Here is a 27,713-nt window from a genome sequence, read left to right as displayed (position 1 = left end):
GGCTATTGATGGAGCAGTTACTACACTCTCTGGTAGTGCATTCCAAGGGCCAATGACCCTAAGGGCAAACCAGTTCCCTTTCAAAGTGGTGCACTAATGGTCAGGTTTGTTCAGCTTCTTGGAGTGGCTCCCGAGATGGTTTGTGTTCAACTGAAAGAACTTTGTGTTGGGGATATCCTCATAGCCTTGTAAGATCTTGAAGGTCTCTATCATATCCCCTCACACTCATCATTCCAGTGATTGTAGTCCAAGGGAATGACAGTGACTCATAGGCCAGTTGGGCAATGTCCGGTACCAGTTTTGTTGCCCTCTGTACTTGTTCAAAGGCCTGGATGTTTTGTGCCTAGTAAGGGGATCATGACTGGGCTCCATAGTCCACAATGGGCCAGACCAGAGTGGCAACACGATGTCCTTGGTGAGCACACTAAAATTCCTCTTGATAATGCCCAGTTTGCTGTTTGCCTTGGCTGTTATTTCTACTACATGGGCTGAGGACTTGAGAAAATTAGAAACAATTGTGCCAAGGTCCTTTTCTTGGGTTGACTTGTCTATTGCCATTCAGCTGATAGTCTGTTTGCTGATTGCTGTGGCCTATGTGCGTGGTCTTGTACTTATTTATGTTAAATGTCACCAGCCACTTACTGCTCCACTTTTCTAGGGATTCCAGGTCACATTCGATGGCCTATGAATCCTCTTCAGTCTCCAGGATTCAGTAAATCTTTGCGTCATCCACAAACAAAATATCTGTTGACTCAAGGTCATTAAGCTGTTGATGAACACCAGGAAAAGGACCAGTTCCAGGACTGAACCCTGTGGCACTCTGCTTATCACTGGCAGCTAGTCTCAACATTCCTTTCAAAAAGCAAACCCTGTGACAACTGTCTGCAAGAAAGCTCCCAATCCAATCCAGAACAATTCCTTCCACTCCTAAAGCCCTCAGCTTGACTAGTAATCTCTCATGGAGAACTTTGTTGAAGGCTTTCTCACAATGCAGGTAATTTACATCCACACAGTCCCCAAAATCCAGAGCATTGACCAAATCATCCAGATAGCACAGCATATTTGAGAGACAGCTCCTGTATTTCTGAAATCCTTGTTGCAGGTCGGTTATAAGTGGATGATCTGTGAAGTGCTATGTAATGTTTGCCCTAATGATCTTTTCCATTACTTTGGATGCTATGCTGGTTAGTGACACTGGTTGGTAATTGAGCAGGATTGTCTTGGTTCCTTTCTTATATATAGGTGATGTGATATGTTGGCCTTCCTCCAGTCAAGTGAGATGTCACCAGTCCTCAGGGATGTTGCATATATGTCCATAAGTGGGGCACAAAGTATATCAGCACATTGTTTTAGTACATAAGGTGATATCTTGTCAGGTCCTGGGGATTTGCTGTCATTTAATTCAGAGAGTTTCCTCCTGACACCTTAGTTATGTGGATGTTGTACAATTTGGGTCCTTAGAACTCTTGACTTGATGTTGTTTTCCTTGGCTTGTGTCTTCCCTCACAAACACAGTGTTAAATGCCCTATTCATTACCTGGGCAATCTCTTTGTTGTTCTCTTTGTCTAATCCATTGGTGGTCTTCAGTTTCACAATGGTTTCCTTTACTGTGGTTTTTGGTCTTACATATGCCCAAAAGTGTTTTGTGTTGTTTGTTGCATCAATTGCCACCTTTTCATATTCATACTTTGCTGCCCGAGTTGCCAAGGTTGCTGCGTTACTTACTCTTTTATACAGTTCGCGGTTTCCTGTTGTCTTATGTGTCCTGTATCTATCCCACATGTATTATTTACTCTTCAGTAATCCTTCTAGTCTTTTTCATCCACTTTGGTCATGTTGACTGTTTTTTTTTTCTGAGTAGGGACGCATAGCTTCACGATTTCATCATAGTGATCTCTGTATATATCCCATTTCTGGCTGGCAGTTCTGTCCTTCATGTGGCTAGCCCAATCCACCTCCTGGAACAAGTTCCTCATCTTTTCATTGTCTATATTATGCAAGTTAAGTCTCCATGTACACTCCTCTTTTACCTTTGGCTTTGACTCTGCTAGTAAATTGAAACGCAGGACTGCATGTTTGCTTAATCCTAATGGTGATAGGTACTTGATGTCTTCAATCTCAGTGGGTGTCTTTGTGAATACAAGGTCAAGTCTTGGTTTGTCTCCCATAGAAGTACCCATTCCCTCATATTTTGTGTCCAGAAGTTATCGTTTACTGCCTCCAAGAAGTTTCTTTGATTGTCCTGCACCCTGGGTTCCTTCTATAACCCTGTTTTCCTCCCAATTTATGTTTCTGTAGTTGAACTCACTACAAACTGAAATTTGATTATTTCTAGAGTAATCTTCACTTAGTGAGATCACATATGATTTGGTTTAATATCACAATTGAATGTTAAACCAAGAAAGTAAACCTTTACAAAAGTTAGCCACAATGTTGAAATATTGTAAGGGAAGTCTAGAATATTGTAACCAAAGTTTTCTTTTGAGTTATTCAGTATCACAATGGTTGGCAATAATTGGACCAGTGTGAAGGGGCCTTAAGGGACATCATGATTTGGGGAGTTTGCTATGTTAAAATGACCTCAGTCACAGACAGCAATCATCCTTACCGAGTGTTGAGTCTGAGGTATTTGTGGGTCGTGGTTGTCATATTTCTAGTTAATACAAGAGGATATTTATACATGCCCGGATGATTTTCCCAATCTTGCTGCAGTCTTTTTTTGAACAAATTAATGTTTGCTTTCACTGTCAGCTCACTAAGCTCATTACAAATTTTTATGACCTTGGTTGGAAAAAGTCTCCATCTTAGACCTGTTGCTTCTTGTGTTTGAAGTTTCCAACTATTTCCTTTGGTTTTTCTGCTTTGGGATATATGCAACACATCCTTGTCAGGACATTTAGTGCACTTAGTGTCTCGACAGATTTTATCCAAGCCATGCAAAAATCTTGTACACTTGTATGACATCTGTTTTTTGTCTCCTGAACTTCAGAGTTGGTCATTTCAGTGGTTCCAGTCTTTGCTGATAGGGCATGTTACATAGAGCCTCCTAGTTTTGTTGCTCTTCTCAGGACATTCAGCTGCATCAGCATCTCTTTTCAAGTGTGGGGACCACACACAAAAGGCATATTTAAGATGACTTATATAGCAGAAGAAATTTTTCTGCTGTCATCTGCTTGAAAGTATGTCAAAGACATCCCAAAAACTGATTAGCCTTTGCCACTGCTATATACACAAATGATAAAAGATATTACTTTCAATACTAAACAGTGTCATACTAAATAGAATATATCCAGACATAAACTCAGCAAGGACAGTAACTCCCGAGACATTGGAATTGCACTAAATGGTGTAGATTCGTGTCACCACCCAACACTAAAACAAAGCCAACACAGAATCAGCTTGGAAAGAGACACCATATGTACAAATCATGAGGAAGAATGAATTGATTATTCAACTTATAATAACATAAGAATGAGGGAGACTGCAAGAGACGATAAGGCTTACACTAGGTAGTTCCATGTTTGTTACCACCTGTCATCCCCATCCATAAAGTTGTCTAACAGTTTTTTAAAACACCTGATAGTGTCAGAGCTCGCTACATGGTTACTAAGTCTATTCCATTTGTTGACCACCCTATTAGTAAACCAATTCTTTCCTATTTCCTTCTTAAATCTAAATTTGTCCAATTTAAATCCATTACTGCGAGTCCTGCCCAGTTGCCTTAATATGATGACCTTGTTTGCATCACCCTTGTTAAAGCCTTTGATCTACTTGAGCACCTCTATTAGATCCCCCCTGCACTCTATGTCTTTCCAGAGAGTGTAAATTAAGGTTCATAAGCTTCTCTTTGTAAGGTAAATTTCTGAGCCCATGCATTTTGGTCATTCTCTGTACTGATTCTAGTGAATTGATGTCCATTCTATAAGACAGAGACAAAAAATGTACCGCATAGTCAAGGATAGGTCTAACTAACACTAGATAGTTTGATAGTTACCTCTGCACTTCTATTTGTAACCATCCTAGCAATGAAACCTAGTGCTCTGTTAGCTTTATTCCTGGTGCTAATGCACCGTTTTCTGGATTTAAGGTCAGGACTCACTAAAACTCCTAAGTCTCTCTTACACTCACTTTTCTCTAAAAAGTGTTATCTAAGCTACATCTATTTTTGTACTTTATCTCCATCTCAGTTTATTTAATTCATTTCAATTTATTATGTTTGTGTGTTTATTCAATTTGTACTTTTTCTTCACATAGGTGGAGTTCAGCCCTGAAGAGCATAATGCCATCCAAAATATATTACGGCAGAAACTTGGCCCAACATTTGTCAGCCAGCGTGTCGGAGCAGGAGGACAACGGTTAGCCTACATTGAAGGCTGGAAACTCATCTCTTTAGCAAATGAGGTTTTTGGGTTCAATGGCTGGAGTCACTCTGTCACCAATCAGACAATTGGTATGATGGTTATGCATCTACATGTGCCAAAGAAAAGAAATATTTCATGATATAGTAATAAATACAATTGATGGCCTTACTGTCCTTAGTAATTGAATGTTATTTTTTTGTTTTTCACATTAGACTTTGTTGACCATTACAATGGACGTTACTATGTTGGAGTTAGTGCCAGGGTGAAGGTTTTATTGAAAGATGGAGTGTTTCATGAAGACATTGGTTATGGAGTTTCTGAAGGCATGAAGAGTAAAGCACTTTCTATTGAAAAAGCACGCAAGGTATGTTTCCCATTGAAATTACAGAGTTGAATAAAGAGTTCCTATAGTAACCTCCATTTTAATTTAGTGGAGAATAAGGAACTTTTGATTGATCCTGTTTTCTACAGATTTACTGTCCTGTTGTCCTAGATTTCTCTTGTAGGAGACCCACAGCTATCTAGTAACCAGTGGAATGGAGGAGTGCATGTATAGCTCCACTAGAAAAGGGAAAAAAGTTTGAACCTAGTAATTTTGAGAGGGATCATTCTGTTCAGTGCAATTGGTAATATGTATAGGTGTATGTTAATTGAGAGTATTAGGAGGGGAATAGATGGATTGATTTGGTAAGAGCAGTGTGGCTTCAGTTGAGAGGAGGAGGAGGAGGTTATGTAGATCAAGCATTTGTGGTGATACATATGATAGTTTTTGGCAAAAGTTAGGATATATTTTATGAGTGTTCATGGATGTGAAGGAGACATGACAAAGTTGATGGAGAGGCCTAGTAGAGTGTATTGGAAGGCTTTTGTGATAATGGTGCCTGTAGATTTTGATATTTCTTAAATAAACATGGAAGATACTAGGATCCTGATATTTACATTATTCAAAATATTTATCTTTTGTGTTATTTATTTACTTATTTTTTCTTATGTATATATATATATTTCTTCTTAAGATTGAGAATTGATGCATCTGTGCTGACTATGATCCCCTTATTTTTCCATTATTTTGTATGGGAATGTTATGTTAATGTAATTTTCTAATCATATGAAACCTTTAGGAATCCCCTTGCATAGATTAAGATGCAACAACATGTAGGATTAATTGTGATGAAATAATCTTTCCATCAGCGTGGATGTGGTGGATAGTAATGTGATTGGTCTGTAGGATGCAGGGTTATCTGGAGGTTTGTTTGGATCTTTTCTAGATAGTTGGACTTTGATTATGCAACTAGGAGTGGTTGAAGATATCATTTGAGGTTTTTATTGCTTTTGGGCCAGGATGGTTTAGGTGGATGTTTGAGAATATATGCAGATTTTCAGTTTAGGAGTTCTTCAGTTTCTTTATTGCTCTTTCTACATTGTATGTGAAAGTGTGGCCAGTTGTCAAATAGTCTGTGATTTTGTTGTGATCTTATTTGTTAGTACTTTATTTAGAGGATGCTCACTGGCTGAGCAGGTTAGGGTGTCACTACTTGTGGCAGAGGTCAGAGTGGCATCGGTTCAAACCCCATCACTAGTGAGTTGGACCAAGGGCATTGTTTATTAAATTCCATGCTACAAAGGGGCACTATCCTAGCCTTCTGATAGGGGGTAGTTTGTAATGTTTAACTGAATCATCACTTTGTTTTGATAACTTTATTTCTTTTTTATAGGAAGCAGTCACTGATGGTTTAAAGCGAGCACTGAAGAGCTTTGGCAATGCAATGGGCAATTGTCTCAGTGATAAGGAATATCTCAGATATGTTGGGAAAGCACCACCAGCCCCAATAGTTCCCATCTCACCTGATGATTTGCTCATCAGTGAATCTACAGGTCTTGCTGAACTACGTAGAAAACATTTAGGGACAAGAATTTCTGCCAAGGTAAGATGTTCCTGTTACTGTCGGAATTAGAATCAAAGCTGAAAGAAATTTATTTTTTGAGGTGAATATATTTGAGAGATCCCTTCATTCTTTATCAGGCAGTATGGCTGAACTAATTTATGTATGAATTCATTTTATGTATTCATTTAGTGATTCATTTGTAACCAAATTGTTGTTAAGCCTTCGCTTTTGTGTTAAGCCTCTCAGTAAGGACCAGTGATGGGTCCTTGCTTGTGGTGATCCTGCAAAGTGGACAACAAAGCTGCCCATTTTCAAAATCCATTAACCTCTTCACTCTGGGGCACATCTCACATCTGGCTGCATTAGCTGCCCGACGTGCAATGTTGCGTCATAATAATCGCATTATAAAAAATAAAGTCAGTGCTCAATCGTTCGTTCTCTTTCACCCATGTATTTTGATAACCATAGAAAATTGATGAAGCCAGTTTAGAGAGAATGGAAATTACGTAGGTACGACTACAATAAATATAATCAAGATGGCGACATCGACATCATCGAGTACCCACTTGCTCCTCATGCCGCCTACGTAGGCGTCACCGTATGGAAGTGGTTAACCTCCTTGCATCCATCAGGAGGTGCACCACAGAGGGGCTGATACTTGTGTCTCCAATCTGGGATCAAGAGCTCCCTCTGTCAACTTCAGCTGTAATTCTTGCACTTTTCCCACATGGAAAGGTGACAACCAGTAACAGCTCCCCTCCCCCAATACCACTTTCAACTGGTGACAGAAACCATTCTACACTTTGGGCTACATCACCTAAATTGATATAGCCGAAGTTGGAACAACAATACACGAATTGAGATCTAAATGTGATAATTGGAAATCAGGGATATAGATTAAGGTGGAACTGTACAGTGAGTCCTCGTTATACGGTACATATGTGTTCCTGAAAACCTTACCGCAAATTTAAATTACTGTATACCGAACCCAAGTTTCGACTTATGGCAGACGTACCTTCTCCCTGCTCTTTCCTCTTCAAAATATCTAATTTTACCTACAAAACACAAGCGGATACCATATCTGTGAATTTTTCTTACCGTAGATAGAATCAAGGGTAGTAATTACCAAATACTGTCACTGTGAATTTACCGGATAAAGAATTACCATATAAGGAGGACTCACTGTATATGAAGTGGAGGCTAGGTATGATAGATTGGAGTGTAGGAGATGGGACCCAACAAGCGTTGCACTTTTCCTGTGTACTACAATTATGTAAATACAGTACTACCTCTCATTAACGGACTAAAAGGGGGGTAACGGTGTCCATTGATGTGAATAATCCGTTGATTTGGAGTGTTTTTTGGGTGGCATAGTGATTGCACAGCACTAAACAGCAGCACCAAAAACACTGAAAACACAGCGAAAACACTGAAAAGACAGCGAAAACTCCGCAAACACAGCTAATTAACGTCCGTTAATGAGAGGTAGCACTGTACATAATTACAACAAAGACAACAGACATCTGTGGGAGGGTCTCGGGACTGTTGCTAGCCATGTGGAGCTATGTGTTTTCCACACTGTGAAACTCGAGGCAATAGTTAATGAAAACGTGTTAGGATATATTTAATCTCCATCTCATAGTGTGGCATTACTGATTGATATACCTGTCCTTTTATATTTTCTTTCTATATACCAAGGGCCTTTTCCCCCTTATATGGGAGGTAGCCAAGTCAAAAGGCACATATCCACTCCCACTTAATTCCAATTCCACCCATTCCACTTCTATCCATCACCCTTTCCCTCTCATATAGCTTCTTGTGGATGAAAGGTCACCCCTATCTCCTGCCTATTGCCCTGGGTCAGAAACAATGCAGCAAGCCACAGTACATCCACAACAAGGCCGCTTCACTTAATCGACGACCTCCCCTCTCCGTCCCCTCAAGCAGAATATAGAGATGGGGAGAAATCTCTTCAGGCTGCATCAAAATATCATCCATACAACACTTCCCTACTCCCTTTCCTTCTTTGCATCAAAGTATCATCTATACACAGCATTTCTCCACTTATCCCTATCTTCTGCCTTCTCCCTTCCTTGCTCAACAGACATTCCCCTCTTGCTCAAAGCCCTTTTCACCCAATCCATATCATCCTCGGTTGTCCCCTCAAGTTTACTCCATCTGCCTTTTGGCCTCCACATATCTTTTAGTAACCTTTCTTCAGTCATTCCATATGTCCAAACCATCCCAGTACTATTTCATCACCTCTATCTGTCATCTCCTTTTCCACCCCCACTCTCCTCCTCACCTTGTTTCTCACTCTATCCAACCTTGTAACCCCTACCATACCTATCAGACATGTCATCACAAACACATTTAAACTTCTGTCTCTCTTAAATTCCAAGTCATCAGCACAATCACCCCTTCATGTAATATTCTCTTTGCATGTGTTCCTAGATGCCTGTTTCTCATGACATTTTTTAATATCCCAAGGCATTTACTTGCTTTTTTCAATCTACAATTTACCTCCACCTCCACTACATGCAATCCCAAATACCTAAAACTATCCATTTCCTCAAGCCTCTCTCCTTTAAGACTTGCTTCTAACTCATTGCCATCCTCTCCCCATGTACATCTCATCACTTTACTTTTATCCACATTTACCTTCACCTTTCTCCTATCCTATACCTTCCCAAACTCCATCACCAACTGCCTTAATCACCCCTCTAACCCTGCCAAAAATGCAGTATCATCAGCAAACAACAACAGGCTCACCTCTCACTTTTCTCTATTTTTTTTTTTTTTTTTTTTTTTTTTTTTTTTTTTTTTTTTTTTTTTTTTTTTTTTTTTTTTTTTTTTTTTTTTTTTTTTTTTTTTTTTTTTTTTTTTTTTTTTTTTTTTTTTTAACTATTGACAGTCCCCTGCCCATTACCATCACATTTACCTCCCAAACCACCTCATCCATGTACACATTGAACAGCCATGGTGACATGGCACAGCCTTGACATAGCCCCAACTTTACCTCAAACAACTTGCTCTTCCCATTCTCATTCAGCATTAATGTGGGACCAATGAATGTTACCTGCAAGTGGTGATCTTGTGAAATAAACGTAGATTTATTTCTCTTCTGCCATCTTCAAAACCTGTCAATCCCCTCATAGGGCTGACACATAGTCTTCAGATCAGCCCAAGGTCTCTATAATTCTTAACAGTATGTCCACCACCTTTTAATATAAGGAGATTTTACAACAAACGGCTAACCATCTCCTACTTCTGTAAGCTGATATCATAGAAACAGACCTGCACTAATACAACACAGAAACGAGTTCAAAGTTTGTTCACGGAAAAATGTGTGGGAGGGACCAAGGACTGTTTTCAGTCATTGCACTGCAGGCTTTCAATTGGTAGAAATTAAGGCAGCAACAACTGTTATATATTCAACATTAGGGATCCTTTCTGCCTGATAAAGATTGACTGAATTCTTGATTATAATGAAATATTTTTCTCCCCATACAGAAAGCACTAGAGAACAAAAGCTCTACTTCGAGCCCAAAAAAGCCAGAGAAGTTGAATAATGTTAATGCAGGAGTGAAAGATAAGGGTAAAGTTGTCAATAGTACCGTAAATAATATACCCATGACCACCACATGTGTGACAGTGCCCAAAGTTGAACCTCCTTTTGTCACGACTGCATCAGTACAAGAAATCAAGAGTGTCAGTAGTGGTTTGAACTCCCCAGGCTCAGTTCTGTCAACTTCAGCACCCAAGACTACAACACCATGTTCTTCAGTTACAACATTTCGGGCCATTACCTCAGCCATTGCACCACAAGCTTTGACTACAAGTGTATCCCCAAGTGTACCACCAGTTGGAAATGTTGCAAAAATATCTGCTTTGACACCAGTGACACCGACAAATGCAGTAACACCACAAACCACATCCAGTTCAGTGACACCACAAACCACATCCAGTTCAGTGACACCACAAACTGCATCCAGTTCAATGACACCACAAACTGCATCCAGTTCAATGACACCACAAACTGCATCCAGTTCAATGACACCACAAACTGCATCCAGTTCAGTGACACCACAAACTTCATCCAGTTCAGTGACACCACAAACTTCATCCAATTCAGTGGCCTCTTTCACCTCACCAAGTACAGTAGCAGTATTAACTCCACCAAATTCAGTTGTGGACACATCTGACTGCAATTTTGAAAATAAAGAAGTGAAACAGGAAAAGGAGACAATAAAACCTCCTGTAACACAAAATGCTGCCGCCGATAGTACAGATGCAACAAATTCATTTACTGGATTTACAGAAGAGATGCTTATAAAGTCACCTATGAACAGATCATACATAGAAAAGCTTGAAAGGAAGCGAAAACAGAGGCAAAAACAAGAGGAGTTTAAGAAAAAGATGCAGAAGAAATCAAGAGGAAATGCCGGGAATCTGTTTTCAAGAGAGCCATTGAACATGTCTGAAAATCCCCAGATGGAAATAATTGGAGAAGGCAAGTCTTCATGTATATCAACTTTGTTGTTTACCCATTCATTTGGTGTGATCTTGTTGCAAATAATGGTTGCTGACAAATATGGGAGATGAAGCAGTATGTGAGAACAAAGCCTATATTAATAGTACAGTACAGGAGTCCCTCAAATAACGCGGATTTGAAATAACATGGATTCAATCATACACGGATTTTATTTCAAAACCATCTCAAATGTAGAGAACCGTTTTAAAATTCACGCCGAGTCGGGCACGCATACGCACACACGCAGCAACATCGCAAACATTTTTGGTGACTGTTTTCTATTTTACCATATACAGTCGATCCTCATATAACGCGGTCATTATGTACACTGGGAACTGCTCAAACAAGGGTGTGGGGTGAGGGGATAGCCATGGGTGGCTGCCTGCGGTTACGTGTCAACCTACGGGTACTGATGCAGGAGGGAGGGAGGGGAGGAGAGGGGTAGTTGGGGGTGGTAGGGGGTAGCCAACAAGCTTTAGCTTGTTGCTTCCACCACCTATGCCGTGCTATCGTGAAATTTTACCGCCCTAATCTGTTGAAGTGTAAGGTTTCTTTCGTTTGGGACACAACTATTAAGTCTAATAATGACTGCGCTTGTCGTATCTTAATTTCTCTTATGAGGTTCTTGTTGTTACTGGCGGTGGTGGTTTGGGAGATCAAAAATAGACATATACACGCTTACACACGTGTATACACGCACACGTAGACACGTGTTAGACAACCAGTGTATGATGTGAATGCGTGTGCGTGTACACACAAATACGAACACAGACACACGCACATGCATGCTTACTTGTACATGTGAACACAGACACATACACGCACGCACGCACACACACGCCACACACATACATACACCACATACACACACATATACATACGCCACATACACACACACATGTGTATACGCCACATACACACACATATGTATATACACCACATACACATATGCATATACGCCACATACACACACATGTATATACGCACAAACACATACATACGCCACATACATACACCACATACACGCGTGTACACACACACACACACATATGGTTCTCGGTATTTGATATGGAAAGTCAGCATACGCGGATTTGGTCATACACGATAATTTCAGGAACCTAACCCCCGCGTTATTTGAGGGACTCCTGTACCTCTATAAGGAGCACTGCCCTTGCCTCTTATTATGGGGAGTTTGTGATGTTAACCTCTTCACTCCGGGGCACATCACACGTCTGGCAGCATTAGCTGCCCGACGTGCGATGTTCCGTCGTAATAATCGCATTATAAAAAATAAAGTCAGTGCTCAATCGTTCGTTCTTTCACTCGTGAATTTTGATAACCATAGAAAATATGATGAAGCCAGTTTAGAGAGAAAAGAGGTTACGTAGGTAAGACTACAATAAATATAATCAAGACGCCGATGTTGGCATCATCGCGTACCCACTTGCTCCTCATGACGCCTACGTAGGTGTCACCGTATGGAAGTGGTTAAACCGAATCAGTCACCACCAATCACAAAATTTTGCTTGAGAAAGGTCCAAGTGAGATGTACAAGTAGTAAAGGCTTCAGCCTCATGTAGTGTTTCCTCTGCTATAGTGTGAAAGTGATTTAGGTAATGGTTGGTGTATATGATAGGCAGTAGTGGGTTTATTCAAACTTGTGGGAATGCTATGGGTGCATCCTAGGGAAAGATTTAACACTGAGCCATAATAACCCAAAGCTTGCTAGACGACTGATGTAAGTACTTACTGCATGATAGACATGAGTGGAGATATGCATACAAAAGTAGATTTTTCTAACTGATTTTATATCACTGATTATGTAAGGTCACACTAAAACTGCTGTCCTTGGAATTTGGGTTTAATTCTCTACGTGTTTCATCATATACATACATACACTAAAAGGTCTTTTTCCCCTTACAAGGGGGGTGGCTATGTCAATGCATACACCGACCCTAAACCCATGCCACAGCATAAAATAGGAAAAAAAATCTTAGCTTCTTGTTGATGAATGAAGGTCATTCCTGACCCCCATTACATTGCTCAGATAAGAACCAATGCAGTAAGACCTGCACAGCAGAGACAGCAGGAGCTGTGGTAACCCCAGTGCTTCATTATATATTAGAATTAAATGTCTTGTGAAGTTTACTTTGTATCTGCTTCATATATGAGTGAAGGGGTGGAGTGTCAATGTACAGTAAAGCAGTTTCTGCTGTCAGGCCCTGTGGTGGTGTGCCTCTCTACATTGCATTTAACCCATATAGTGGCAGGGGTAGGTGATACCTCATCCTCAGGGGAATGGGCGCTAAGAGGAGATTGTATGAAGAGGTGTTGAAAGAGTATTGGGATGGTATGGAGACATGGAAAGAAAGATTAATAAAGAAGTGTGGAAGGCAGTGGTGGATAGAGTGAACAGGAGGGGGTGACCATGGATGGATGGGGGTAAAAGGGGCATTGGGAAAGAGGTGGGTGTCTGTTGAGGAAGGAAGGGAGAAGACAGAAGATAGAGGTAAATGGAGAATGGTTATGTATGGATGATGCTGTGATGCATGGAAGGGAGTGGGTGGGGATGGAGGGATTAAGAAGTGGCTATGTGTGAATGATATTTTGACACAGCTTGATGGTACTTCTTCCTGTCTTCTCTTTTCCAGCATGAGGGGACTGATACGACAGTCCAGCTCTGTTTCTCTGTCACATGGACAGTTTGAGAGCATTTTGATTGTACCTTGTAAGTCAGAGTTGAATGAGATCTTGGGCCTAATCCAGAGATCCAGTGTCAAGCCCTTGGGAGGTGAAGGTGTTGGTGGGTTTTGAAGATGGGCAGTTGGGAGATGGATTCCACCTTGTGTCCATCTTGTAGGACCACCACTTGCAGGTACCAGTCATTGGTCCCAGGGTCCTTTAATGTCATCAGCTAGCAGGACATGGAGGGAAGGAGCAGTTACTGGTTGCCAGCTCTCCTTACATTAAAAAAAAAAAAGTTGTGGAAAATAGTTGAAGTTGATAGAAATAATGTGTGTGGTCCAGAGACCAAACCCCAGTCCCTCAGGGCTACACCTCCAGCAAAGGATGAGGGCACTGATCAATTTTGATGGTCAGCAGAGAAATGGTTCTCTCTAGTGTATGTCATAGGGCCACTAGCAAGTACCTGTTGTTGGTCCAATTGGTAAATAAGATAGAATAAAGTGGTGTTTTTTATTGTATGTGTGACTGATTCTGAGGAGAAACAAACAGTGGGCAACTGATTTTGAAAGTATATGTGAGAAAAAGTTATTACTGAACAAGGACAAGAAGAAAGTAATGAGTTGTACAAGGAATAATGATGGTGGCAGATTGAATCTGAGTGTGAAGATAGGCTTAAGGGAATGGATATTTTGGGGTTACATGTGGCAGTGAATGGAGGAGTGAGTGTGGAGATAAATTATATAGTAAATAAAGGTAATAAATGCTGGATGGAATGAAAGTCATTAATGCAAAATAAGAATTTGGGGATGAATACAAAGAAAGTTGTATGAAGGAATGATGGTATGGATGGCAGTGTATAAAGCAGAAATTTGGAAGATACAGGAGGTGGAAAGGAAGAATGAATGTTTTTGAGATGAAGTGTTTGAGAAATATGGTAGGTGTTACAAGTTTGGTAAGAGTGAGCAGTAAGGAAATAAAGGAAAGAAAGGAGTGGGAAGGGGGGCTGTCAGACTGAGAGGAGATGGTGAATGGGTGAGGGGATGACATGGCTTAAAGGGATGTTCTCATGTTTCATAGATTATTTTGAGTGGATGAGTATAGGGATAACTATATGATGAAGTAGTGGAGAATTTTGGTTATCAGGCCCTGCTGTGGAAGAGCTGTACCTTACTGCATTGCATTTCATCATTGTGGTGGGAGATGTGCTGAGATGGGAAGGGTAGTTAAATGGATATTAATTTAGTATGATGTGGGTGTGTACTTAACTAGTTTACCTTGTAAGGGGGATAAGACCTTTGGTGTATGTATGTGTGTATATATATATATATATTTTTTTAATCATGTATTTATTAGTATAATACTTCTTTATCTAAAAGTAGGAATTGTTCTATACCACCTTGAACTTTGTATGTTCTTATTTTATTGTTCCATCTTTACAGATGACCCAGTCTTCTGGTCCCAACTAATGACGCAACAGCTTGAAGAAGCTAAGAGGGAGGAACAGCAAGCACAATCCTTTGCTCATTCACTAGGGCTCAAACCCTCATATTCTCATGAAAAATTCCAAAGTCACCATAATGATCATGTGCAGGTGCAAAATGTTGATAAAAGTCGGTACTTGAATGATCTTATGGGTCCAAAGCCAGGTACCATCAAGAGTGGCAGTTCCGGTATGAAGCAGCATTGTGGTAGAAAAGAGCAGGAACATGTTCTCAGTGAAATTCACTGCATCAACAATTTACATGAGAAGCAGAAGGCACATATTGTTGATGCTAAGAATTTTGTAAACGGTAAGCAGGAAGCTAGAGAGAGAGTCCAGAGTAATGGGTCATTTTCTGCTGCTGAGGATACTAGAATCATGAACAAGAAAGAAGTCAAGCCAGATCCAGTATTACTAGAAGGTGCAGCTGGTGCCGCATCTACAATTGGAGGGAATGAAGTGTTAGATGTTTGGCGGTCTCCTAGGGTCAATAAGGGAAACACTTACAAATATGAAGATTTTAAGAGTTCTTTTAAACTTAAGCCATCAGAGATGTATTTGCATCCCATCAATAAGAAGAGAAAGTCTGATATTCAGTGAAAATTTTTAATGTGATATGTAAAGGTTGGCCAGCCTCATTAAATAAATGTTATTAGACTAATTCATATGTTAGGGCCAAAATTTAAAGGACAGACAGAACTATTTACTGGTAGCATACATTTGTACTCACTACATGTAAGTTTCATGGAGAAAGCATTAGACCATAGTCTATTAGGATGGACTTGATAAGGATATTTGAATCTACTTGAGGTATTTTTTTCTCTAACTTAAAACATGTGGTATATTTTTCTTTTTTGCTCCCAGTTTTGTTTTTGCTATATGTTTTATTGAAAACTTTGTAAAATAAAATAACATTTTCTTTTAGCAGTAAACTCGGTACATACTAAGATTTTTCAAGAAAGCATGCAAGAATAGATGTTTTATGATCATAAAGTAAAATGTAGGAATGAAAATACTTTCAGTGGTTAAGAACTACAGTAAACTTTTGATGAAATAAACATTTGGAAGAAAGGTTCTGATGTTATATCTGAAAATTTGGTATATCTGAGGGTATTTCTTGCTCTCGTGTGTTCAAACATAACTGATACATATGTTCATATAAATACAATAACAAATATAATGTACTACAAAGTATTTTTACAGTGCTGTACTGTACTATGTCAAAAAGTGAAACTAATTACAGTAGGCAACAATTTAATTGATTGACTTGCATACACAAACACTTGCAGGGCCTGGGTGTGAGACTGCATCATTGTTTTTTAAACTTTAATGTTATATGATGGACTAAGCTTATTGATGGGTATTTTAGCAATACAAGATTTGTTTTATCTGAAGTTCATTATAATGGGATTTATTATATTAAGAGTTTACTGTAGTTTAGATATGGTGTATATATATGTATGTATGTATGTATATATATATATATATATATATATATATATACACATTCATATATACAGTGAGTTTACGAGTTCCACATAGATTGATTTCCATGATTCATAAGTTTCATGCAATACCTTGTGTTTCCCAGTTCCTGATATCTGTGCTTGTTGCTCATTAATTTTGCAGGTTTGCTGCACATTTTGTATTGGTGGCTATTATATGAGCTCTTGTAGTATGTGTTAAAAGTGTTTTGTAGCACCTACCAATATTATTTTTTATAATTCATATTGAAAAAAAAGTGAATTTTTGTTAATGGATGATATGAAAAATGAACAAGATCATTTTTGTAATGAAAATCTTTGTAGTATGTATTAAAAAGATTGTATAGCACCTATTAGTAACATTTATATAATTTCCATTCCAAGAAAACAAATCATTAATGGATGAAAAGTTTAACGAGTCTGTACAGAAGATATTTGATAATGTAGTACTAACCTAGTACTGCAATAAAAGTCTGTGTAGCAATAAAACAAAAGTTTTTTTCAGTGCACAGAATGTTTTGTAATACCTATAGTTTTTGTGTAATGAGGAATAGACAAGTCTGAGAAGTATGGTGGGGGTTACTAGGCTGGATAGAGTGAGAAATGAGGAGGTGAGGAGGAGAACAGGGGGTGAAAAAGGAGCTGGGAGATAGGGTTGATGAAAGAATATTAGGATGGTTTGGACACATGGAAAGAATGAGTGAAGAAAGACTAGTAAAAGAGGTATGGAAGGCCGATGTGGAGGGAGTGAACATGAGAGGACGTCCTAGGATGAGGTGGATGGATGGGGTGAAGGGGGCTTTGGGGAAGAGGGGAATGTCTGTTGAGGAAGGAAGGGAGAGGACGGAAGACAGAGGTGAGTGGAGAATGGTTGTATATGGATGATGTTGTGATTGCATGAGGAGGAATGGGCAGGGGGGTGGGGGGTGGGGTAGTATGTGTGAGTGAATTTTGACGCAGCCCGAAGGGATTTCTCCCCGTCCTCTCCTTATATGCAAGGGGGGACGGAGAGGGGGGGTCGCCGATTAAATGAAGCGGCCTTGCTGTGGATGTGCTGTGTCTTGCAACACTGTTTCTGACCCAGGGCGGTGGGCAGGGTGCAGGGATGACCCGTCATCCAGGAGGTGCTCAGATGAGAGGGAGGGTGGGAGGGGTGTGGAGTGTATGTAGGGATGAAATGGGTGGGAGTGTTTTTTTGCCTTTCCCTTTTTGGCTACCTCCCTTGTAAGGGGGAAAAAGCCTTGGTATATGTATGTATGTATGTATAGTTTTTGTGCCTTATTTTGTAAACTGGTAATATTAGTCCATCGGTATACATACATATACCAAGAGCTTTTTCCCTCGTACAAGGAAGGCAGCCAAAGTCAAAATGCATAACTCCACTCCCACCCACTTCATCCCCATACACTCCATCTCCATTGATCACCCCTCCCTCCCTCTTTTCTTGGCTCCCACTGGATGAAGGGTCATTCCTGCATCTTGCCCATCACCCTGGATCAGAAGCAATGCAGCAAAACATAGCAAGGCTGCGTCATTTAATTGGCGACCCCCCTCTCTGTCCTTTCATGCAGAAAAAGAGAAGACAGGGAGAAACACCTTCGGGCTGTGTCAAAATATCATTCACACATGACCACTCCCTAACCCCCCATCCCCACCCACTCCCTTCCATGCATCACAGCATCAACCATATACAACCATTCTCCACTCACCCCTATCTTCTGTCTTCTCCCTTCCTTCTTCAACAGACATCTCCCTCTTTCTCACCACCCCTTTTACCCCATCCATCCATCTCATCCTCAGTTGCCCCCTCCTGTACACTCTATCCACCTCTGCCTTCCACAGTTCTTTCAATAACCTCCCTTCACTCATCCTTTTCATGTGTCCAAATCATCTCAATACTCTTTCATCAACCCTATCCCCCAACTCCCTTTACACCCCCACTCTCCTACTTACCTCATTTCTCATTCTATCCAGCCCTACCATACTTCTCAGACATTTCATCTCTTATGTTCCATGTTTCTACCCCATACAATGTTGTCAGCACAATCACACAAAAAAACATTAAAAAAAAGTAGAAAGAATTCAAAGAGCAGCAACAAAAATGGCATCTACACTATCAAATTTGACGTACGAACAAAGATTAGAGAAATTACCTCTATCAACACTGGAACAGAGAAGAGAAAGAGGCAATTTGTTAACCATTTACAGAATTATGAAAGGGATGGAAATTCTTGATAGAAACAACTTACTAAAATTGGACAGAAGAGAAACAAGAGGACACGAAAAGAAGCTAAAAAAGGACAGTTACAGAAGAGATTTGAAAAAGAATAGCTTCCCACATAGAGTGATTGATGTCTGGAACAAACTAAACAGAGAAACAATGAGTGCCAAAACTATACAAGATTTTAAGAATAAACTGGATGCAGAGAGATACGAAAACAGGTCACCACGAGCATAGCTCTTGTCCCGTAAAATACAACTAGGTTAATACAATCTCTTCTTAGTATCCATTCCCAAATGTCTATTTCTCATTACACTTTTTAATCCTCCCAAGGCACATACTTGCTTCTCTCAATCTACATTCTACATCCACCTCCACTCCTCCCTTTCCCACCACATGAGCCCCCAAGTAGTTAAAGTTATCCACTTCCAGCCTCTCTCCTTTAATACTTGCAATTTACTGCCATCCTCTCCCTTGTACATCTCAACCTCTTATTTTTATTCACACTTAACTTGAATTTCCTCCTGCACACCCTCCCAGACTCTGTCACTAACTTCCTTTATTTCTCCTGTGATCCTGCTACAAGCAGTGTTGTCAGCAAACAACAACTGGCTTATCTCCCATTTTTCTTAATTTTCTTTAATCATCTCTAATCCCCTGCCCTCTACCCTTGTACTTACCCCCCACACCACCCTATCCATGTACACCTTGAACAGCCATGGTGACATGGCACATCCATGGCAAAGTTCCATCTTTACCTCAGACCACTTGCTCTTTCCATTTCTAATTCTAACACAGGCTTTACTACCCTCATGAAAACTCTTGACTGCTGTTAACAGCTTTCCTCCTATCCCATATATCTGCAAAATTTCCCACAGTGCCTTCCTGTCTACCCTATCAAAAGCCTTTTCCAAATCGAAAAAGGACTAAGCATCCTGCTCTCTGTAGCCCCAAAGGGGATATTCCTATCCATATACCCAAGGCTTTTCCCCCGTTATAAAGGAGGTAGCAAGGTCAAAAAGCAAATACCCACTTCCACCCATTTCACTCCCTTCCACCACCCATTCCCTCTTCTTATCCAAAGCTAATTGTGGATGACGGGTCATCCCTGAACCCTGCCCACTGCCCGGGGGCAGTAGCAGTGTAGCAAGACTCAGTACATCCACAGAAGGCCACTTCATTTAACTGGTGAGAAACAATAGGAGGCATACATGGAAAACTATTGAATTGGATGAAGGATTTCCTACATGGAAGAAAAATGAGAGGAGTGCTCAGAGATAAATATTCAAAATGGGAAGGAATGAGTTGTGGCGTCCCACAGGGGTCAGTACTAACTCCGATAATGTTTGCTATATATGTGAATGACATGTACGAAAGTATTGAATGTTACATGAACTTCTTTGCAGATGACGCAAATTTATTAAAGAGAATAAACTCCGAAATAGACTGACTCTACAGTGATCTGAACAAAGTCTCAGAGTGGAGCAAGAGATGGGAAATAGAATTCAACATCAAGAAATGCAGTATAATCAAATTTGGGAAAAGCAAGAATAGGATATCAGGACAGTATAAAATTGATGGAAAAGAAGTAAAGAAAGTAAATTCTGAAAGGGACCAAAGAGAAATCATCATCCAAGACATGTCGCCAGATGAACATATAAATAAAATAGTTGGAGAAACATACAATTTGTTGAGATCATTAAAGGTGGCCTTTAAATGTCTGGATAAAGAAATTATTAAAAAAATATTACAAACACCGATAAGGCCAAAACTTGAATATGCAGCGCTGATATGATCTACTATTTGCTGTTATAGGTACTATAGGCAGAATGGGCATAAGCCTTTAACTTTGGAGTCAATCAGAGGATTTGTGGGGAAGAGGACATGGTATCCCGAGGAAATACTGAGACTTTTTCCCATTAATTGAAAAATTTGTAAATGAAAGCAGTGACAACTCTGTAGTACCTATAACAGCAAATAACTGATATGATCACCCAGTACAAAAAAGAATATAAGAAAACTAGAAAAAATATAAAAAACAACAACAAAGATGGCCCCAACATTTTCAAACCTGACATGAACAAAAACTGGCCAAACTGGAATTGCTGACCCTGGAACAAAGAAGAGAATGAGGGGACCTACTAACAATCTAAAGAATTATGAAAGGAAAAGAATGCCTTGATAGAGAGGACTTATTAAAGTGTGACAGAGGAAAAACAAGAGGACATGCAATGAAACTCAAAAAGGACAACTACAGAAGAGACCTGAAAAAGAACAGCTTCCCACACAGAGTCATAGATATGTGGAACAAATTGGACAAAAAAATAGTGTGTGCAAACACAATAGAAGAATTTAAGAAAAAACTTGATCTTGTGAGATACAAAAACGGGTCACCACAAGGATAGCTCCCCTTCCCATAAAATACAACTAGGTAAATACATAAAAACTTCCTACCACCATCCCCCACCCCTTCACTTCCTTACATAACAGTATCATCTATATACAGCCATCCCCCACTCACCCATCTCCTACCTTCTCCCCTCTATTAGTACTAGTAATCTCTCAAAATATAACGTGCCCATATATAAATGTATCGGTCCAAAAATGTGCGGCTAAACATAGATGCATTGTCCCTGTAGTTTGCAAATGCAGAGGTCTCATCAAGCAACACAATTTACTCCCATATCCCTCTTGTGCAATACATGCCAAAACAAAAGATTAGATTTCTTTAGTTTGAATATACAAGGGATTGTTGCTCATTTTGTTCCATTTAGCATGGGAGGGATCAGAGAGCCCATTCAACATGGTTTCTTCCTAAATCCCTTTTGTGTTAAATCAAGCAAACTTAATTTTTGAATTACTTAGTTTGAATATATAAAGGATTGTTGATAACTTATTTTGCAGTGTTTAGCACAAGAAGGGTGGGGTGAGCAAATTATGTTGTTAGACAGGACCACTGCACATCCATACTACAAGGGTATGTCTGTCACTGTGTATTAAAAAAAAATATATATATATATATATATATATGTATATATATATATATATATATATATATATATATATATGTATATACATATATATATATATATGTATATATATATATTTATATTTTATGGAAACCAGGTAGAGTCAGAAATTTGCTGCCCTCATGCAGAAGATTTGTGAAGTATTTATGTATTATTTTTTTTTTTATCTTTATTTTATTGTATTTTTTTTCCCATGTTACTTTCTTGCTATTGTCTCACATTTAGATGTTCACTGGCTGAACAGATTAGAGTGTTGCTACTTGCAGCAGAGATCAAGACGATGGCAGTTCGAACCCAACTGCTGTCAAGTCGGATCAAGGGCATGGTTCATTTGATTCCACGCCACTAAGCCCTCTATAAAGGGCAACATCCTAGCCTCCGAGTTTCCAACATTAAACTGAGTCAATCTTATCTTTAACATACAGGTACATTAGTATAGAAATAGTCATACAGCAAAGTTGAACAGTGGCAGTGCATATTGTGTAGAAATGTATAGCCACCAGGTGGTTGTTCCAGACACTAGACTGGGAAAGTAATGGAGCAGCTGCATTTTAACAAAATGAGCCTGATTCTGCTAAAAAAAGTAGTTTATATTTCTTCAATATGTTTTTGACAATGTTCCCAATAGAACAATAAATTTGTTTAACATTATCCATTACTTTCGTGTATCTGAATTGAGCGACTTTTTGGTATTTGTTTACCATGTAATGAGTGCCAGGTATGCCTTATTTTGGCATTTGGCTTTTGCCAGGTATGTCTTATTTTGGCATTTGGCTTTTGCCAGGTAATTCTATTTAACAACCACCCCCACCCTACATATCCCAAGGCTTGTTTCACACGTTTTGACTCTTCACTGTGTGCCGTCCACAAAACTTAGTGCTATCAAATAGCCTTGGGTGTCTATGGATGCTTTCACACATAGTTGTGGTCATGACATGTGAAAGCATCTATAGACCAGAGCTGGGTGCATTCCTCGGTGCATTCCTTGGTGTCCTGACTGGCATGACTTTGCTCAGGACACTGAGGAACACACCTAGGAATGCACCCAGCTCTGCTATAGACACTCGGGGTCATTTGAGAACATGATGGTGGCATGAAGAGTACTTAGTGAAAAGTTGATAAGTATGACACAAGTCTCATTGGTAATGAAAGGGTCGCTGCCCATCTGTGCCAAGTGGTCCTTCATCTTTCATCCTGGTCATGGTTATATCATGGTGGAACAAAGAAGGGAAAGAGGAGACTTACTGACTATCTATAGAATAATGAAAGGAATGGAAGTCTTATATAAGAATGACTTGTTTATATGGGATAATGGTAAAAGAAAAGGACACGAAAAGAAACTAAAAAAAGGATAGTTACAGAAGAGATCTGAAAAGGAACAGCTTCCCACACAGAGTGATAGATACTTGGAACAAATTAGACAACGAAAGAGTGTGTGCAAACACTATTCAAGATTTTAAGAAAAAACTTGATGCTGAGAGATACAAAGACGGGTCACCACGAGCATAGCTCTCTTCCCGTGTAATACAACTAGGTAATTAAATACACAGTATTGGCATGAGATTGCCCACAAGGATAGAAGCTCTGGTAAATTACAGTCCACAACTATAACAGCAGTGATAGCAGTATCAGGGCATGTGATACTGTTGCCGGCCTTTCTCTGGGAGGATGACCCACTTCCCAACCTGGAGGCAAAAAGGTGATACCCCTCCAGGTCCCCTAAACAAAAATATGAAAAACAGAAAATTTGCAGCAGTATATGTGCCACCAGAAATACAGGCTTGGTCTGATAGTGATCATTCTAAATTACTGGAAGACACAATGAAAGTGCTAAATGAGTTACTGAAAGAAGGTGGTAACATAGTAATTATGGGTGATTTTAATGCAAAGGATATAACCTGGGAAGAAATGATAATAAAAGGGGGAGAAGAACTTTGGAGCAACATTCTGCTGGATATGACCATCAAATATACCTTAACACAATGGGTCAAGGAAAATACTAGATATAGAAACAATGAGGAACCGTCAAAACTAGCTTTCCAAGTTCCTGATTGGCCGCGATGTCTTTGTGAACTATGCTTGCCAACTACAGCGAGTATAAAAGCCAAGCTCAAGTTGTGTGACAGTCTGGTTTTTAACCAGCAGCACTTCGCTACAATACTCCCCCCCTTCTTTGGGAGCAAGCGCCATGGAGGTAGGGCAAGGCGCGAGTGATATGGCAGAATCGGCTGCAATGGTGACAGTGGAGGTGGCTTCGGCTGCAATGGTGACAACGGAGGTGGCTGCGGCTGCAATGGTGACAGCAGAAGTGGCTGCAGCTGCAATGGCGACAGAGGAGGTGGCTGCGGCTGCAATGGCGACAGTGGAGGTGGCTGCGGCTGCAGTGGCGACAGCGGCTGCAATGGCGACAGCAGTGATGACTACAGTGGCGGCAGCGGCAATGACTACAGTAGCGGCAGCGGCGATGACTGCAGTGGCGGCTGGTGAAAACAGTCTGGGCCTGAGCAGACAGGGTCTGTGGGGCTGGGCAGGCCGGGGCGGCAGAACTGGTTTGGGCATGCCTGGGCGTGAAGTTTAACCTGTGAGCCTGCCATCTTCCTGGTTTTCCTCACTCAGGGTCGCCACTTTGAGGTGGTTTGGATCAGTATAGCCAGGGAAATGAGACTCACAATAACATTAAAAACTAAGGTTTAATGGTTAATAGGCTCAGAGGTCACGGATGAGGGCTCGTAGAAGGATGGTCCGGAGTGAGGGCCTAATCAAGCGTCGTGGCTGAGAGCGAAGGGGCCACAGGAGGGTATGAGGTGACTTGCTGGAGAGAACCGGTCCCGAGACATCTTGCTGGGGAGAACCATTCCTGAGGCGTCATGCTGGGGAGAACTGGTCCAGAGGCGTCTTGCTGGAGAGAACTGCTGCTTGGAGTTGAGCCCGGGAGAGAAGTCAGGAGAGAACTGCTTGTCTCTGCTAGGCAGCGACCTTTTAAAGGAGGCTGGTGGGAACCCAGGAAGCTTTCAGAGTTCCTGATTGGCTGCTGGCTGACTGGCTGGGACATCTTTGCGAACTATGCCTGCCAACTACAGCGAGTATAAAAGTCAAGCTCGAGTTGTGTGACGGCCAGTCTGGTTTTGACCAGCAGCACGTCGTTACAACCTAAATAGAATGTTGTAATGCCTGCCATTTATTATATATTATTTGGTTATTTGTTTGTTATTATCTATATATTATTTGGTTGTTTGTTAATATTTGTCTGTTTATCATTATTTGCTTATCATTTATTATTAGTTATTTGTCAATCTATTATTATATACTATTTACCTGTTTGTTTATTATTTAACTTTACCTATATATTTATTTTAATTTGTATTGATTGATTTATATATGTATATATATATATATATATATATATATATATATATATATATATATATATATATATATGTAAATACAAAGAAATCACAAAACACATGTGATAAGCTATTTTTGCAGAAACCACTGGGAAATTGAAAAAAACAGATCCTGAACATTTTTGTCTATTAAGACATTTTCAAAGGTACCGGTTATGGACCAGAATGACTCCTGTCGGCAGGCTCCTCCTTTGTAATCCTTTTGTAAATTAAGAAAGACTTCATGTCCAAAGGATGTGAAGAAATAGAGTTTTCCATATAGATACAAATGTAAAATAGCTTAGAAGGTGATATAGCTCAAGCTCAAACAATACATGATTTCATATTTAAATATGATAATTGGAAATCAAGGATATAGATAATTTATCAAAGAAAAAACCATGTGAGGATGTATAGCCTTTATTACTATGACATTTCATTTGTTACAGATTTTTCAAGTGCATAGTCATGATACATATGACTGAGATAAAGTCTGTGTTTATTGGATTCCATGCGTAGGATGTAAAAAATCCTACATTGGGGAAACATCATGTGATCTAAAAACCTGGATCCGAGAACACTGATACAATGTCCGCCATAATGTCACCACCAATGCGTGTGTTGCACACAGGAACAATAGCATCCACCTGATGGACTGGAAGAATGCACAACTTCTGATACATGATCTGACAAAATCTATAGAAAATATTTGGAAGCAGCCATCATACAAGGAACCAACACAATTGAACAAAATAGGGGCACGTTCAATATCGCACCCCACCTGATTCCTATAATACCTATTGCCAACATAAATCTAAACTATCTCTAGTTGTCCCCCAAATTCCCTTTTTCCTCTTAAGGTCATTGTCCATCCTCCGTAGACAATTGTTCACCCTTATTTTTATCTTCTTTTTGTTCCTCAGTTATGAGCTAATGTCCTTCACCCAGTCAATTGTTCCATCTCATACTTAACCTTTCCTGTTCCCAGACATTTGGTCCATTTCTCCTTAATCTTTCTTAGTATTCATTGACCCCCCTCCCTACCTCACTTCCCCCGTTCCTCTTATCTAATCTCCGTCATGTGTATTATGACTTTGTACTTGAAAAGGCTGTAACAAGTGAAACCTTGTACTAATAAAGGCTCCGTCCTCACTTGTGGTGTTTATTTCAAAATACAGTAAGTCCTCGTTATACGGTACATATGTGTTCCTGAAAACCTTACCGCAAATTGAAATTACCGTATACCAAACCCATTATAACATGTAATAATAGGATATGGCAGACGTACCTTCTCCCTGCTCTTTCCTCTACAAAACATGAGCAGATACCGTATCTGTGAATTTTTCTTACCGTAAATAGAATCGAGGGTAGTCATTACCAAATACCATAACTGTGAATTTACTGGATAAAGAATTACCATATAAGGAGGACTCACTGTACTTGTTGACAACTGCCACTTTCATACAGATATAGATGAAGTTGGAACTGTAAGTGAATTTAAGTCTGTTATATATATAGAGAATAGGAGACGAGACATAATGAGCATTGCTCCTATCCTGTATGCTACAATTAGGTAAATACATATGCATAATACACAAATGAACATACATATCTCCCTCTTCATTCTTCCTCCTGCCCACCTCCAGTTCCCTCCACAATCTATAGGACTGACTGTGGTTGATTGGATCACTAGGAAATTTTTGGATGTATTGCTCTTCTGATTCTTTTTTTTCCCATCTGTTTTATTTGATCTCTCCCTCTTCCCTTTATTTCCCTGTCTCTTCCTTTCTTCATCTCTCTCCACTTCCCTTCTTTCTTTCATCATCATCCTTACCCCCTTCTATTTTTCCCCTTCTGTAATCCTTAAATTTGTGGAGAAATGAACACGAAAACATCTATGTTGTTTTGCAGATATACTTACCAGTTCAATGACCAAGCGAGTTGTTGTCTCATTAAATCCCTCCAATCCTCTTTTTCAAAGTATTATTGTTCTTCACAGTTGTATCTTTCCAGTGTATATATCTCTTCTGATTTCTGTCTTCCCAATTTCTAGCCTAAATTCAATGCCCATATAATCATTCTTGTCTTTCAGGTACCAGTAATTCAGTGTTTCTATCACCCCAGCTTCTTCAGTTAAAAATCATATAATAATGATAATGGGTGCCTCAATTTTCACCAAGGGGGAAAGATGCAGTCCCACAGTAATTGGCATTGGTTTTTGGGCCCTCCCATGGATCTTTTTGAGATTAAATTTTGGACTGTTGGCTGCATTGTATTAGTGTAAGAGTTGCTATGATATTGGCTGAAAGTAGTAGGATGGGAGCCCAGTCTGGAGACTGTGTCAACCTCTCAAGGCTGCACAGCCTGAAGGTGATGAGGGCACTGATGAGTTTTGAAAATAGATAGCTCTACTGTCCATCTGGCATGACCATCACAAGCAGGCACCTGTCATTAGTTGCTGGGGGTATAGTGAACTTTTAGCTTTACCAAAATTCCCTTTCAGTTAGTTTTATTGAGGGTTGTCATCAAGTTGGGGTGCTCACTGGCCAAGTGGTATTAGAGCGTTGCTACTTACAGTAGAGGTTGAGGTGGTGGTAGTTTGAAATCTGCCACCAGTAAGTTGGACCAAGGGCATAGCTCATTAGATTC

The 27,713-nt window shown here is 39.9% G+C and overlaps 1 protein-coding gene across 6 annotated transcripts in view; it reads left to right on the top strand.

Annotated features, from left to right (window-relative positions):
• The window catches only part of LOC143023023 (uncharacterized), a 29,220-nt gene extending 12,285 nt beyond the window's left edge, over nt 1–16,935 (top strand). For all 6 annotated transcript variants that reach the window (XM_076181474.1, XM_076181504.1, XM_076181479.1 and 3 more), the window contains exons 2-6: nt 4,256–4,451; nt 4,575–4,726; nt 6,078–6,287; nt 9,762–10,761; nt 14,907–16,935. In XM_076181474.1, the coding sequence (XP_076037589.1) occupies nt 4,256–4,451; nt 4,575–4,726; nt 6,078–6,287; nt 9,762–10,761; nt 14,907–15,547 (2,199 nt within the window). In that variant the 3' untranslated portion in view covers nt 15,548–16,935. The remainder of the gene's footprint in view (nt 1–4,255; nt 4,452–4,574; nt 4,727–6,077; nt 6,288–9,761; nt 10,762–14,906) is intronic.
• Nucleotides 16,936–27,713: the final 10,778 nt, after the last annotated feature.

Source organism: Oratosquilla oratoria, chromosome 3, assembly GCF_046742065.1.
Source record: "Oratosquilla oratoria isolate Oo_2021 chromosome 3, ASM4674206v1, whole genome shotgun sequence".
In the NCBI taxonomy this organism is placed as follows: domain Eukaryota; kingdom Metazoa; phylum Arthropoda; class Malacostraca; order Stomatopoda; family Squillidae; genus Oratosquilla; species Oratosquilla oratoria.
The sequence above is the reverse complement of the archived record's forward strand: the minus strand, read 5'-3'. Positions and strand labels throughout refer to the sequence as shown.